At 48.0% G+C, this 16,586-nt stretch overlaps 2 protein-coding genes across 6 annotated transcripts in view; both read left to right on the top strand.

Moving 5' to 3' along the window:
* Nucleotides 1–7,399, top strand: part of Dcun1d2 (defective in cullin neddylation 1 domain containing 2) — a 29,231-nt gene extending 21,832 nt beyond the window's left edge. For 2 of the 5 annotated variants that reach the window (XM_031339119.1, XM_031339123.1), the window contains exons 5-7: nt 1,700–1,782; nt 4,338–4,434; nt 5,424–7,399. In XM_031339119.1, coding sequence (XP_031194979.1) covers nt 1,700–1,782; nt 4,338–4,434; nt 5,424–5,503 — 260 coding nt within the window. In that variant the 3' untranslated portion in view covers nt 5,504–7,399. The remainder of the gene's footprint in view (nt 1–1,699; nt 1,783–4,337; nt 4,435–5,423) is intronic. The other 3 variants (XM_031339122.1, XM_031339120.1, XM_031339121.1) reach the window with 3 other exon arrangements.
* A 1,770-nt stretch (nt 7,400–9,169) lies between these two features.
* Nucleotides 9,170–16,586, top strand: part of Adprhl1 (ADP-ribosylhydrolase like 1) — a 16,243-nt gene continuing 8,826 nt past the window's right edge. The window contains exons 1-2 of the mRNA XM_031339114.1: nt 9,170–9,514; nt 14,341–14,505. Coding sequence (XP_031194974.1) covers nt 9,304–9,514; nt 14,341–14,505 — 376 coding nt within the window. The 5' untranslated portion in view covers nt 9,170–9,303. The remainder of the gene's footprint in view (nt 9,515–14,340; nt 14,506–16,586) is intronic.

The raw sequence follows: 16,586 nt of genomic DNA, 5'->3' as shown, positions 1-16,586 counted from the left end.
AGAGTGAGTTCCAGGATAGCCAGGGCTACACAGAGAAACTCTGTCTCAAAAAAACAAAACAAAAAAAATAAATAATAATAATAATAATAATAATAATAATAATAATAATAATAAAAGAAAGAAAGAAATTAATGCTAAGACATTCTCATACCAAAGTAACTATGGCCCTGACTTCATCCCACTCCTACTGTTAGGGATTTGTAGTCATTAGTTTCCAAATGGCTGAGCTCACTTGGACAGTGTGACATCTTCACAGGAATAGTAAGTGTTGGAAAATTTACCTTTAGTCACATAACCCTTGCACATTCAGCTAAGGGACTTTATACGAAGGGTTCAGGACCCAAACTAATGCAGACACAGCTGGATTATGAAGTATGCCGTGAGACTTTATTCTTCTTCTCCATTTCCCACTGTGAGCACGTTCCACCATGAAGATGAGTTGACTACAGATCTCACCTAATGTCCTTCCCAAGGGAGAAGGATGTAGACATAGAAACAGAACAAGACATCTCAGCCTTACACAGCGGGTCCCTCACTTGGACCGCAGAATCCCTCTCTGATGCTGTGCTTTCTGAGTGAGCTCCAGAGTGCTTAGGTTGGCTCAGGCCTGCAGCATACCCTGTAAGCCCCTAGAGAGAGTCCTACCCAGTGTTGGCTGCTACCCATGTATCTCTAGTTTATCAGTGCTGCTGCTGATCAGCCTGGAAGTCTCAAACTAGAACACTAACAGTAATAACATCTGCCCTAGGAGGATCAAAGCAGATTGAGAAGAAAGTCTAAGAAAATGCTTCATTGTGCATTTTGTATTTGAGTTAATCTGTTCCCTTAATACAATTGTCAGCCTGCTTTTCATGTGGCTTTATCTGACAGACATGCATAAATATATAGATTATTTCAACATAGCTGTCTTTTTAGCACCTATGATGAGCAGTATTCATCATGATTGGAAGTAGTCAGGCTTAGAGATAGCTTTCCTATGTCTTCATATGGTATACTTTAGCATGTAAAAAGAAGTACTTAAAAAATGTGCAGTGATCAGAGGGTACGTGGCTGTTCCAGAAAGGTCTGACTGGAAATCCTGTTCCAGTGCCTCCTTGAAGCCCAGAGTTCATTTCCCACTGCACACACACCATTGAAGCAAACCTCACAGCATAGATATGTCTACAGATGGCGAAGGAGATCGCTGCTTTCCGGCTGGCGGAGAGGCTATTGGCTTGGATTGAGAAACAACTTAGACTTTATTAATATCTTTATAGTAGTGAAAATGATCTTCTCTGTGTAGAGATTGTCTTCACTGTGCAGGGAGAGATTCAGAGTGCTCAGACTGGCCAGTTTGCTTGGGACTAGATGGGTCTAGACAACCAGCCCTAGCTGGATCAGGCACATAGTTAAGTCTGATACATGCAGACTGCAGGTCTCCAAAACTGATTAGTTGGGGACAACTGCTTGCATGTCCAAGTAATACACAAGTTTTCCCTAAGAAATTTCTTCAGATTTGTAAAATTGGGTTCCATGCCATTTCCAGAAACCCTCGTGTAGAGATCGGCCCTCCTGTAACTGTTGGGGAAGATCACCCCTTAATTACTTCTATCCTAAAGGCAAAAAGACTGGGATTTATTAATCACCCTCCTTTTTCTCTCTCTACCCTCCCTCTTCCCCCTCCCCCCTTCTTCCCTCACTTCCCATTTCTCTCTGCCAGATTTAGAAATGGCTGTTGCATATTGGAAGTTAGTATTGTCTGGAAGGTTTAAATTTTTAGATCTTTGGAACACATTTCTGCTGGTAAGTGACTGTTTCTTACCTTTTGTGCCCAACCAAGAGGAAGTTTTTCTTATTTAAAATGTTAAAATTTAGACTCTGTGCGGGGGTACACACGTTTTAAAATCCCAGCACTCAGGAGGACAAGGCAGGCACATCTCTGTGAGTTCAAGGCCAGCCAGAGTGACATAGTGAGACTCTGTCTCAAAAACCAAAATAAATAAGAAGTATGTAAGCTAAGACTGAACACAGCCATCGGGTTAAAGTGTGAGCACAGAGACATCAGACGGGAGGCTGCACATATTAGCCGCTTACAGAGAGCCGCGTGCAGCACAGCGAGCGGTACAGCACAGGCGGGAGCTGCTCTGTACCAGCTGTAAATCTCAGCAGCCCCAGCCCGCTGTCTCCTCTGAGGACTTCCAAACTCAGTAGTTCTTCATTTCTACCAAGGAGCTTCAAATCTGTAAAGTACCAGAGCCACACTTGGAGCATGTTGCTCTAGACTCTAGGGTGACTGAATTTTGTCCAGAGGTGCCCTGCCACCGTGAGAATGTGTGTGTGTGTGTGTGTGTGTGTGTGTGTGTGTGTGCGCGCGCGTGTGTGTATCTGTGTATGTGTCTGTGTGTGTATATGTGTATGTGGGGGGGGTGCGTGTGTGTGTGTGTGTGTGTGTGCGCGCGTGTATATCTGTGTGTGTGTGCATGTGTAATCTGACACTATGTTAAAATGTATCCTGCCACATACAGAAGGACGGGGCTTTTGCGTGGCGCCTGCGGCAGGCGCTCTGGCTATGCTAGACCTTGTCTTGTAGGGACAGCCAGTTTAGGTGTGAGCTTTTTGAAGTGCATGGAGTGTGCAAGAACATGTCTTGGATCCACAAACAACAGTCCTGGTGACAGCAGGGCTACCCAGACCTTTACACCATCTCCACAGTGAAAGAGGGCCATGCTTCCACAGCACATCCTGTGGCCCGGCTGGGTACACCCTTCCCATCTCCATCCGTGACCGCAGCCAGCATGCACGCAGCCCTGCCACAAGCAAGATTGGTGGCTCTGGGCATTTTACTCCCCTCGCTGTTTGATCTAGTGATAACATTCACAGAGCATGCTCTGTGGAGGACAGGTACATCTTTGTGGCCTAGGGAAGGGCTTCATGTCCAGGGGCTCATCCCGTCATGTGCTTTTACATCTGGGATGTTCAGTGGCTGACGACCCAGTCCCCAGTTCCTCCTTTACTCATTGTGTGCCCGGGGATGGAACCTGTGGCATCCCACATGCTAGCTGTGTGCCCTACAGCTCAACTACATCCCAGCTCTCCTTGTGCTTGACTTGCTGAGTTTAGGCAGGTCTTGAACTTGGGATCTTCCCGCCTAGCCTAGTAAGGAGCTGGGATTACTGGCCTATTTTACCAGGTTTTCCTGTGGGTAACACCCAACTAGAGACATACTCCAGAGAGCTCCACGCCACATGTCTAGAAATCAGAAGGTCCCACCACCCGCCACATCATCGAGACAGCAGAGTGCTAGAGCAGAGCCAGCGTCCACTGAGTGGAGACTGATAACAACGAGACTGTTGCCCAAGAGGACAGAAGACAGAGCAGGGCAGTCGGAGCACTGACAGCTGGGTACTTCTCAGACCAAATGCTGGCAGGAAAGGACAGACTCTAGAGACCACGGACAATCCTGTGATTGATGTTTTAATGTACTGTATGAAATTCTCCAAGAATAAAGTAAATAAGTAAAGAAGGATTTAAGACAAGGGCTGGCAAGATGGCTCAACAGATAAGGGGATCTGCCACCAAGTCTGATGGCCCTAGTTTGATCCACAGGCCCCACACAATGGAAAGAGAGAACTGACCCCACAACAGGTTGTCCCTGACCTATACACATACACAGAAAAAGAGAAATGTGAAAAGGATGTTGAGGTAGCATGCACACATGTAGCAGGCTTAGCAATTGGTCATGTTACATGTGTGCATTGGCATGTAAAGGCTGGCGTGACAATACTAAGTTTGAGTTGATGAGTGCTCTGCAAGCAATAAGGGGAGAGCCAGCTGAGAGGGAGCCCTGGAGGCCCAGCTTCTCCTCAGAACTTGACTCTCTGTGGTACAGGCATTGAATTAGTCACCATATTTTTGATACAACTAGAATAGTAAGTAACAGAGATTATTTTTAGATAGTTATCCCACTCAAGAAACACTTGACATATGGAAGTGTAAGTGAGGGAATAAGACAAGGAGAAACAGGACTCCATATTGTCCTGAGGCATTTCCTAACAGTTTTTTGTGTTCAGGAAGTGGGGAGGGTGAAGACATTTGGAGGCTGGCCTTCTGTGTAAACAGGAATGGACAGTCGTCAGTGTAAAATGTCTTTAATTGCTTCAGTCTTCCTCATTTGGACATAGCACCTAGCACATACAGGTGGTGAGCGAACTGTTGCCTTTACCTATGTTGGTTCTGCATTTGCACTTCTCATCACGCTCAGGAGAACCACTTCCTAATGCAGTGCGCCTACCCACTATAATATCTGAGAGTTGAGATCTGAACCTTAACCTGGTGGCTGTTTTTCTCTTATGTATTAGGAGCATCACAAAAGATCAATTCCAAGGGATACTTGGAACCTTCTCCTAGATTTTGGAAACATGATTGCAGATGATTTGTCTAACTACGATGAAGAAGGTACTAGAAGTTGTAGGATTTCACAGGGTTACCAGAGATGCTCACACGCCCTATGGATGATGCTACCTGACTAGCCCCAGGGTTCGGGGCAGACACTGATGCAGAAGGGCCGCCCATGCACAGGAGTAAGATCAGGGTATTGGCTTACTGCCTTGTCAGCCCCTATAGCCACATAAAACCTGCAAAAGCTATCATAAATCTGGACATATTTCTCCCCTAATGCCAGAGGACCTCACGTTAGAGACATTTAAGACCCTCCTGTGCAGTAGCACTGCTGCCCAAGAGAGGGACCAGGTCCAGGTGACTGGTCTCCCTCCACATGTAGCCTGGACTTTGTCTAGGACATTGTCATTCCTCATGCCTGTGGGTGGCACCTGTTACTGACAGCTTCTGGCTCATACCCTATCCCTCATCTCTGGGACCTCCCCACTCCACAGTGTCCAGCTCATAACCAATGCCTTATGAAAGCTTGTGGAAGAGGAGAGATAGTTGGATATAGACAGCCTGGTTTTCAGGAGCCATAATTACTCTTGGTAAAACTAACTCATCTGCTAGAAGACAGCTAACATGAAGGGCAGCACATGCCGGTGCAGTGCAGGAGCCGGGAGCTGTGGTGCTCTGCCTGGATAGATGTGGGAGACTCTGGTAAGGACTCAGAGAAAATGCCCATGACTAGGGATTAATGGTCCTTGGCATTACTTCCATTCCCAGTCCGCAGATTCTAACTAACTGCCTGCAAATTGGCTGAGGCCTGAGAAGCCACCATGTCGGCTTGGTCAGTGGATGTGGCCTCAAGGACATTAAACTCACCACTCACTCACCCTACCTCCTGGAGCAGAAGTGACTTCAGTGAGTCATGTGATCAGACGCAAGTTGCATAAGCTTCCAATTCCTTTGTTTCTTTAGATGTTAGAATTGGGGAAAGAATATTTTTAATATAAGAATACTGGCATAAGACTTATTTTAAAAATCTGTTTGTTTTCCTTTAGGAGCATGGCCTGTCCTTATAGATGACTTTGTAGAATATGCACGGCCGGTAGTCACAGGTGGGAGACGTGGCCCTTTCTAGATGGAAAAACCAGATGGAGGGTAGGATGGGCGTGTCCTGGTGGAGACAGCTGCGTGGGTTGCTGTGTGCATTTGTCGCTGACCTCAGAGTCTTCCTCGTCCATTCATGAAGCAAATCCTTACTCTGCTTAAAAGCTGCCGTGGCCGACGTGCAGACACAGAGACGCCCCTCTGGATGTTGGGGACATCGGCAGAGCTGTTGCTTTAGGAGAGGCCTGCATGGCTTGTCTTTACAGAAAGCAGCATAGACCCTGTGTGCAGGGCTGAGCACGCTGTTCAGTCCATGACGTTAAGGTGAGCACCAGCCATTTCCAAACTGGAATCATGTTACAATTATGCTTCAAAGTAGCACCCGTGTCCTCAGAATGACGTATCTTTCGTACAAGTCCAAGCTGTCAAACCACGCCTCATGAAGATGGCCTTGTCAGGGAGCCACTGCTTTTAATCTTGGTATTCAAGATGGATAGTTTTGAATTATCAAATCTCTAGATTTACTAGATGTTTTGCTTTCATTTTCTCTAGAAGATAACTGTTGCAGTTTGCACAGGGTGGCACAGGATTCATCCAGCAGGTTCATATCAAACTGTTTACAAAGCTGGTAGGCCTGTTTCCCTTCTAATTAGGCCTGGATGCTGCCTCCTGAGAAGTTTCTTATTTTTTTAATATATTTTATATTTAAAAGGACGTTTTCCATGAGAAACACTTGTTTTTGAGTGATGAATTAGATTTACAAATCATATGCACCAGTTCCCGCCACCTGTCTAGGATGTCTTCAGTGCCAGTGTCCAGCCCTTCGAAAGCCATATGCATTTGGAAGCAAACATCCGTCACCCAGAAAGAACCCACACTGTGCCGTGTCGCCATCTGCTTCGCTGGTGTTTATCTGGTCAACATGCACTCATGCACACAGGCATCAAAGGCCTGAGTACTACCTGCTCATCTGGTGTCGAGTTTCGAACATCACTGTGCTGACCCTACCTCACACTTGCCAAGACTTGGTGTCACAAGCGTGCCTTCTGCCTAGCCTACAACATGGCTGTGGAGCAGATATGCTGGGCCCACTTCAGGACAGGGACTGGTCAATGTCTGTGCACAGAAAGCATGTCCCAGCTGTGCCTGCTGTAGGGCAGCTTCTGGGAATGGGGCATGCTCCTGGGGTAGGAAACAGTTCTGAGATGTGCATGCCCTACGAGATGGACATTGCTAGTGGACAGGAATCTCACAAAGAAGGTGGAGGACTGGAACTGGGAGCCAGTCTCCCAAAGCCAACCCCTCAGTGTTTGAGATGGCATCACTAGTGTCAGCATCACGGCTGTCAACGCAGGTCTGTCGGGACAACTGGGACATCTTTAAGAGCATATGTAACCAAACTGACTTGGTGAAAGAAAACCTGGGAAGAGCCTCCTTCCAGGCTTCGGGGGTCCCTGACTTGTAGTTAACTTCTGTCCACAGAAGTTTATATAGATACAAATCACTAAATCTTGAAGGTCTGCAATACGTTCTTATTTTTAAGATTTAACATTCTTCAGGGAAAGGACCAGTGATATGATTCAGCAGGTGAAGGCATGAGCTGCCCAGCCTGAGTTCAGTCCCTGGGAACCTCATGGTGGAGGGGGAGGCGACTTCCATAGTTGTCCTCTGACCTCCATACATGTGCCATGAAATGCATGTACTCCCACCACACGTGTACTCACACAATAAAAGAAACAAACATAAGTAAATAAATAACTTTAAAATGTTAAATTCTATGGGATTGTCAATAGGCTGTGACATACTAGTAATTGATAAAGGCTTTTCAAAGAATTGTGCTTTCTGTTCTCTTATTTACACTTGAATTGTGCATGTTACACAAATGCTGAAAACTTCAGACATAGTAAATAAAATATTTTCCCTGGTATTGTGATGTCCTTTATTCTTGGTTCTTGGTTGCACAAATACCTGCCTGTGCACATTAAGACCCTCTGTACTGACAGCAAACAAGCCCTTGCCATGTTGCATCCCCACCAGGTAAGTAGCATGTTGGAGACAGACAGCTCCATCCCCCCAGGTCCCTCTCTCAGCACAATATGCTGGAATGTGGGAGCCGTATATCAGAATATACTAATACAGCTGCGATTGGCTCTAGAACATAGTTACCAAGCACAACCAGTTTAAGCGATGCATGTAGGAGCTGGAGAGATGGCTCAGCGGTTAAGAGCACTGACTGCTCTTCCGAAGGTCCTGAGTTCAAATCCCTGTAACCACATGGTGGCTCATAGCCACCCATAACAAATCTGACTTCCTCTTCTGGAGTGTCTGAAGACAGACAATTACATATAATAAGAAAAAAAAAAGATGTATGTAATCTGTTCCACTTCCAGAGGAGACCGCATAAGCCTTGTCTAGGTGACATAGGTGCTGAGTGATGGTAGTTTAAGCGTTCCGTGCATTTTGAACTTGATACTCTGTGGGCATCTCTCACTGCCTAGCATCTTGTAACAGACGGGGCTCTGTGAATGTTAGGTAGACTAGTGAGGCAGCCTTATCTTGTGTGTGACTTTGACTGAACAGTGTGGAAGTGCTTTCCAAACCTCCTCAACAGAGCCTCTCCCAGGAGTCCTTGGACCTCACTCCTGAGCCAGGTCACACTTCTGTCCATAAGCTGGTGCACCTTAAGTGGAAGCTGGCTCCTGCTGTCTATCTGGATGGGAACCATATACCTTCTGGTTTTGCGGGACTGCTTCTGACTGGGAATTGTACCAACAGGAAGGGCAGCTTGCTCCACACTAATGTTCTCTCCAATTGTATTCTGAGTCCAAGTGATGCCCCACCAATTCCAGGTATGACAGGCTTAAGTCACAGAAGGGCCAGCAGTATCTGAGCCTAAAGGGTGTGTGCTTGAGACGGAATAGGGAGTGGTCATCCTCCTAGTTCATGTCAAACCGAGAACCCTGGCTTTATAAAGTTTACCTTTATAAAGTTTACCTCAATATTGAATAGTTCTATGAGCAGATAGTGATGTTTATATCACGTGACGTTTGAGGTGGCACAACCACATTTTACCGCGTTTGTGTAGACACACACCATTAAAGTTTAGCACAGGAGCCCCTCATTGGACACAAAGTTGTGAAGTGACACTTTTTCACAGGATGCTATTTCTTCTAAGGTTTTCTCTCATGACATATTTTCAATGGAGCGGAGGATCAGACCAAGGGCCTTGTATACATTAGGTAACTTATTGCACTTTTGGGTCTGCTGCAGCCTCTGCCTCTAACCCTGCCTCTGCCTCTGCCTCCTGAGTGCTGATATCAGAGGCATGTACCACCACCTCCAAGCCAGAAAAGTTTTCTAAAAGCATAAAACTACAGTGGATGGATCTCAACATGATGCTGAGTGAAAGAGGGCAGATAAGGAGGGGCAAGAGGAGTGTGTTTATTTGAAGGTAGGGCAGAGCAGATGGCAAAGGAAGCAGGGTGGAACAGTATGTTCCCATTGTGGCATGCATTGCTCTGCCAGCAGGGGGCGCAATCCACCAAGGCGCTGACACAGTAGCACAGCTCAGGGGCTCTGAGCGGGCTCAGTGTACACTGGCGCCAGCAGGCTCCTTTGCTGGAGAGCCAGCGCTGTCCAAACAGCTCCCACGTGGTGAGCTCTGAGCCTTTATCTCATTGGTGACACCTGCCAAGGCAGGAAAGGAACGCCTGGCCATTTGGAGAGTGCTGGATGGTGATACAATGACCAGTATAAATGTCAGCCGGGCTGGCTAAGTGTAGCCAGGAGAGGACAAAGGCAACTGCAGGATAAGAGGGGTCACCTTCCAAGATGGAGAAGTTCAAGGCTGCGATGCTGTTGGGGAGTGTTGGAGATGCACTCGGCTATGGAAATGTCTGCAGGGAGAATAGCGCTTTAGGCTCAATCCAGGAGGAGCTGCAGAAGACCGGGGGACTGGACAGCCTTGTGCTCTCACCTGGGAAGTGGCCAGTGAGTGACAATACCATCATGCATATGGCGACTGCTGAGGCCCTTACCACAGGTAGGACTGGCTGGCATGCTCCAAGTGTGTTGGGGTAGAAAGACCGGCCGCCCGTGTTGATAGCAAACCAGTACCAAGAACCCTGAAGGTGGTGCATTCGTGCCCTGTGTTACTTGACACTGTTGCTGAAGGTGGGGATTTCATACACACCCAAGACCTGGAGCCTGAGAAGCGGCGGATCATGTTTCTCTTGAGTATCTTTGGGGGACAGCAGCACTTGACAGATAATTAAGCACCAGATTCTAACCAGTGTTCGCTTGTTTCTGTGTTATGTGAGCAAGCCTCTGAGAGCCGAGCTGGGGGGATAAAGCACAGATGTGGGTTCTCACTGCAGAGGACGAGCATCTTGTTCTAAGTCTATTACAGAAGAGCTTGAAATTCTGGCCCACTGAGATAACGTTCTTTGGGGATGGCATCTCAAATCCAAGTAATGAAGGTTGAACTATCTGTCCAAGTGACTCAGTTTGGCCATTATTTATGAGTAAGTGTTCTAAGGAAGGGTTTTGGACATGTGCGAACAAAGCTTGTTCCCTAGGAAGCAGATCAGCACTAAGGTCAGCAAAATGTTACCTGGATTTCAGAGACACGCACATATACAAGCACTGTGCGTCTTCTCTCGTCAGGGTGTGGTAATATCCTGCAGGTCTGGCATGCCATCATTGCAAAATTGAGACCTGAGGCCAGCAGTTAAGCCAACAGACCCCACTTACGCATTCTCTGTTCTGTCCATTTGTCGTGAACATGCTCAGCTTAGTTCTGTGGTCACTGTATAGGAATGCCACCAATGCCGTGTCTCTAAATAGAGCTGAAGCACATTGATAAGATATGGTGTCACAGCTTGTTGAAAATGGTGAAGCATCTTTCTGAGTGTACATCATGATGAAATCCAAGTATTTGTGGATTCTTCCGTCATTGTATAGGAATATCGTCAACTAGCCCCTGAATAACTACAGGGTGGGTAGTAAAACACACTGCTAAGGCATAGTGTCATCACACTATGGGAAGTGAGTTGCTTCAAAAATATTATGAATTCCAAATCTTTATTTCCTCTCATATTTTGAGGCATACTTATCTGCTTTTATGGTCAATAATACAGCTCAGAGCCCACCACAGCTCACACCCTCTAAAGAACAAGACCTAAGAACAGACGGTACTTACTCTGGATGCATGCTTTTAGCTTGCCTCGTATACGCCGATGCACAGCCAAGCCGCACAGAGGCGCTTGTGGGCGCTTATTACTGGTGGGGTTCTGAAAGTGCGAGTACTTGGCGTGTCTATCCCTGGGGCTTCCCTGGAGAGCCCCGGCTCAGGCAGGTCCTGTGTAACCACACAGGGCACTTGGTATTAGACCAGTGAACAGCAGTCCACTCCAGATGAACTATGTACATTTAGAAGGGTTTAGGGTCGCTTGCAGTATTGGGGTTTTGGGCTTTTTTGATTATTTGTTTGTTTGTTTGGAGGAAAAGTGGGTTCCCTGCCAGGTTGACCAAGCATATGCTGCTGTGCTGTGGCCTGTCATAGCCTCGTATTGTAGCTCATGGACACCCCTTTAGTTGAGCCTCTAGACCAGAGGTTCTCAACCTATGGATCACAACCCCTTTGGGGTCAAATGACCCTCTCACAGTGGTCAATTAAAGCCACTGGAAAACACAGATATTTACATTACAGTTCATAACAGTAGCAAGATTTCAGTTTTGTGGTGGCAACGAAGTAATATTATGGCTCACAACATTAGACAGGTTGGGCACCACTGCTCTGCAGGGTAAGCATGTCTTTTCTGCTCACTGAAACTCAAGGTTTTCTCTCTAAACAACCCAGTCTTTAGCCACTGTAGTCCACTTCAGGAGGCCTTGAGGACATGTCAGTAATGGTAGGCACAACTCCTTGCAGCAATGTGCCATCTGCCTTACATGCACTATCCCAAGGCCATGCCATCCTCACCCTCTGAAAGGTGGCTTCAGGGTTTCCATTCCACGGGGGAGAGATGGACACCAGAGTGGTTGGGTAACTGCTCAGTGCTGTGTGGTCGCCTGACCACAAGCTGTGTCCTTATGTACCTGTCTGCTGCCTAAGGTGGAGGTGGCCACAGAACTATATACTGTGGTGACTGGGTGTCCTAGAGCCTGCTCCTCAGAGTGGAACCACTCTTGGCAAAATGACACAAGTGAAGAAAGACTATGTGATCTATAAGCCACGTCTCAGATGCCACGGTGGCCACAGCTCATTCAGGGTCAGTATGTGCCATTCGGGAGACAAAAGCAGAAACAAGGACAGGGCCTGACATTCCACGAGTCCTGGCAGTAGTGCTGCTCTGGAGACCTCACTGGGGGGCGGGGGGGGGGAGTTTGCAGAGACCAAGGCAGCTTCACCATGTCCCCAGACTAGCACCTGACGAGCATGAGCTTTGAAGGTGGCTCATGTTGGGACCGTTTGCTCTGGGGCCCAGGTATGTCACTCCACTTTCCCAATGGCTGCTGCTGGGCCTGGGGAGCAGATAAGGTGCTCACCTCCCTGTGCCTTAAAACCCTCGGGGCTGTGGGAGTCAAGCGAAGCCACTGGAAGAGCATGAGGAGCAGGCCAGCGGTGTAAGACCACCAGGCTGGGGTCCTGGCCTCTAGAGGACCTCCTGCCTCTGAGGCTGACTGTTGACTGCCAGGGCCAATGTGAGGGGGCGCAGGAAGATGCCCAGCCTGCGGAGAACTTGAGATCAGCAGTGTAAGGGTGTGCCAGACCCCTTTTCTTCATCTCAATGGCTCTCTAACAGACACAGGCTGGAGCCAGAATGAGTGAGAGAGGGTGCTGCCTTGTGCAGTTCTTTGGTATTTTACCTCAAACTCCATCATGGTATTTTATCGTCGTCGTTGTCGTTGTCGTCGTCGTCGTCGTCGTCGTCGTCGTCGTCGTTGTCATCATCATCATCATCATCATCATCATCATTAATCACATTAGTTAAGAGCTGCTGGCTAGTCTTCTAAAGTGACTACACTTCAGGAGGATGGGTAGGGAGGTAGGGAGACAAGCGTTGAAGTCAAGGCAGAGTGCCTAGAAGGGTCAACCCATTGGCTGGCCTGTGTTCTTGTTTGTATTCCAACCCGAAAGGACGAGTATCCGTGGTTGCTGGAGTTTTCATGGCCCTCCTTTTACTCTGAGAAAGCTCGGTTTCAGCTGAAGGCAGAGATTCCGCGCTATCTGACCTTATAATCATTGTTTAAGAGGGCCTGGGGGGAGCTAGGCTGCCCGAAGAGAAGAAGAAGCTGTAAGCAGATAGCACCAGGAAAGCAGTGCCAGCCGCTTGCTGGCCCCTGGCTCCCAGCAGGGGTTTGCAGCTAATTTTATTCCTGTAGGGTTGCCACATGAAGCCTGCCTGGGACTTTAGGCACTCCCTCCTCCAAAACAAGGTTCTCCTGCCCCAGTTCCGAGCTAGGCATGAGCCCTGAAGGGAAGGAGAAATGTAGGGCTTGTCTCTGTTCCAGGGGCAGAGAGCAGGGCAGGGCAGGAGAGGGGCTCTTTCTCCAGAGGCTCACAGTTGTGGATAAAAACTCTGTTCCCATCAAGGGAGCAATTCTGTCAGGCACTTCATTCCACTTGGCAACAAGGGAGTCTCAAGGTTTCCAGCCCTCTCTGCTCTGGCATAGGTCGTCAACAGCCCCTCACCATGCCCTGTCCTTCTCTAAACACCCCACTGTCAGCAAGCACAGGTCACCATGGCCAGCAAAAGAACAAGTGGTTGTCTCCTAAGTGCAGCTGTGGCATGGGACAACAACCCTGTGGTGGACATGCAAGAGCACATGGAAGAGCGGGAACCCACAGCCTCACTGGGTACCGGGACTACTGCCTGCTCTCCAGATACTCATACACGCTGGACTCCACTGACTACATGTGTACAACCTTTTGTCCACCAAGCCATGGATTAACTTAGTGACCAAAAATCTCTGGCTCTGCAGTCAAAACCCATCCATTCTGGCATGGCAGTCTTCCTGGAGAAAATGATGGTTGCTCTGGAGCAGGTGGGGTAGCAGTGAGCCAGGTGCCATGCTGGCCCAAAGCGGGGCTTCAGGATGGACTCTTTTCATCCCTGCGACCCATGATCTTCAGGGGTTTGACCCACTCTGGTCCCCCTAATGCACTTCAAGAGACCAGAGCACATTTGACAATAGCAGCCATGCAGAGCCTGGGTTACCCATGGGGGTGGGTACGTGGGAGCTAAGGCTCGATGAAATCATCCCGTCTCCTGGTGTATCTTCATAACAATGAGACCACTGCTCTGCATGGTATAGTTTGATGTAGTTCATTTGTCTTAGTTAGGGTTTTACGTTGTGAACAAATACCATGACCAACGCAAGTCTTATAACGGGGGCTGGCTTACAAGTTCAGAGGTTCAGTCCATCATCATCAAGGCAGGAATGGGGCAGCATCCAGACAGGCATGGTGCCAGAGAGCTAAGAGTTCTACATCTTCATCTGAAGGCTGCTAGTGAAAGACTAGCTCCCAGGTAGCTAGGACGAGGGTCTTAAAGCCCATAACCACAAGGCCACACCTCCCAACAGTGCCACTCCCTGGGCCAAGCATATACATTATTCCAAGTAGGTGAGACTGCTAACACAGGTGAAGGTGGTGTGTGTCCCTACATGCTCAGGACACCAGGATAGAGGTAACAGGCCACTGGAGGTCTGAAATTCATCCAGGAGGCAGGGGAGTCTCCAAACCTTCCCCTTTTCTAAGCACGCTCATGTGTCCTTGCCATTGATGGAACCTGTTCCTATACCCACCCCCCTCATATATTTATTATCCTCACGGAGATCTGTCCCTGACCCCTTCCTCCACAGACTACTGGTGCCTAGATGACCTGTACCGAGAGATGGTAAAGCGCTACGTGGAGACAGTGGAGAAGCTCTCAGAACATCGGCCAGACCCTTCCACCATCGAGGGCTGCTCCCAGCTGAAGCCGGATAATTACCTCCTCGCATGGCATACGCCCTTCAGTGAAAAGGGTCAGGAACCGCTCTGCTCACAGAGCTGCGGTTAGGGACCCCGTGCGTGCGTGTGGATGCTGGCAGCCTACTCTAACACTTGGTGTGGTACCCTTTGGTGGGCAGGGCATCCCCTGTGAGCTATCCCAGCATGCTTGAGCAGCTCTTAAAGATGCTGTCCACTCAGCATCACGCTTCCCCATAGTGGGTTTGCTACCCATCTCCACTTCCGGTTGAGGACGGGTTTCCGCTGCCTTCCCTTGAAGCTCGTGTTTTGATAAGGAGAAGTACCATCCGTGTTCATGTCTTCGTGTTCTATGCCATCTTTCATGGGACCCAGCACACGGGCAGCCCCAGCTCCCACCTCGCAGAGCCTCCTCTCCGCCTGTGCCTGCCTCATGCTGGTACCTGTTATAACAGTGAACCCACAGATCTACATTTACCCTGAAGGGAGAGTGCGCATGCTCCTCCGCTGTGGGTACCACACTGTCGGCCCCACCTCCTCAGCTCCATCAATCTGGGGGCCTGGGCTCACTCTTCCCAAACAGCAGTGCTAAGACCTAGGATGTCTCTGAACTGAAAGGCAGGAGAGCAGCAGAACACTCTTAGCAGAACCAGATCAGACACTGATATCCCGGGTAGACCAAGAGAGAACAACCCAGGTCCGAGAGAAGGCGCAGTGCGAGCGGAGTAGATGTTACCAGCAGGAGAGATCATTTGAACAGGAATAAAGGAATAAACGACTAAGGGTAGCAGTTTAAGCAAGTATAGCAAGACCACTGTTCTGTTCTCATTTCTGCTACTGAGATGAAATACCCTAGATGAAAGAGATTTAGAAGGGGGGGTATTTCAGCTAGGGTTCCAGGTTACAGACCATCATCATAGGGAACTCGAGGCAGGAACTTTAGTCAGCTCGGCACCACACCCACAGTCAAGAGCAAAGAGAAATGAATCCATTGCTTGCTTGCTTGTGTTCGGCTTGATTTAACCACTTTAAAATGTTCAGGACCCCTGACTGGGAATGGTGCCTTAACCACTTTAAAATGTTCAGGGCCCCTGACTGGGAATGGTGCCTCCCACAGTAGACTGGGTCTCCCTGCATCAATTAATTTAGTTAAGACAGTCCCCACAGATATGCCCATAGACCAACCCAATGTTGACAGTCCCTCACTGAGACTCTTTCCAGGTTATTCTAGATTGTGTCATGTTGACAAAGCTGATCATCACAGTTGCCAACCAGGGGGACCTCAGGATCATCACTATGGTACATGAGGAGGAGGCATACAGAGCTTCCTTCCAGGCAAATGTGGTACAAACTCTTGAGAGGAAAACCCAGTATCATCTGTCAGAACTATTTAATGAAAATGCATTTTGATCTGACACTTCTAAAATCTTAAAGACCCGTAAAAGCAGCATAGTAAAGCAAGCAAGCAGAAAGGTGTGTGAGGGTGACCCTGAGCCACCATCCGCACTAGCAGAAACCTGGGAGCACCCTGGTGTCCTCAGTAAGAGAATGGGAAACTTAACTATACATCGATGCAATAGAATGCCATGTTTAAAACCATGAAGTAGATCTGTGTGTTGAAATGTGGAAATTCTTGGCTATAGATTAGTGGAAAAAAAGCAGGATTCCAGGGCTAGAGAGATGACTCAGCAGTTAAGAGCACTGACTGCTCTTCCAGAGGTTCTGAGTTCAAATCCCAGGAACCACATGGTGGCTCACAACCATTTGTAATGGGATCTGATGCCCTCTTGTGGTGTGTCTAAAGACAGCTACAATGTACTCATACATAAAATAAATAAATAAATCTTTAAAAACAATGCAAGATTCCAACCACTCCCCTACAGCTATATTTATAGAAAGGTCATGCATGCGGAGAGAGTTTCTAGTGTCTACACACAGGAAACTTCTCAAAGGACAGCAGAGAGCCTTCAAAGCAGAAATAAAGAATATTTGTGTTTTGATGGAAGCACAGCACATATGTGAAGTGCCCAAGGAGGAGGCCAGAAGAGGACTCTATGTCAATTATAACTTAATGATAGTCTTTAAAGAGAGAGTCTCCCAGAATGGTGGCTATATAACAAGACTGTTTCAAAAAAAA

Source organism: Mastomys coucha, unplaced genomic scaffold (assembly GCF_008632895.1).
Source record: "Mastomys coucha isolate ucsf_1 unplaced genomic scaffold, UCSF_Mcou_1 pScaffold22, whole genome shotgun sequence".
NCBI classification, from domain to species: Eukaryota; Metazoa; Chordata; class Mammalia; order Rodentia; family Muridae; genus Mastomys; species Mastomys coucha.
Note: the sequence above shows the minus strand (reverse complement) of the source record. Positions and strands in the feature narration are given on the sequence as shown.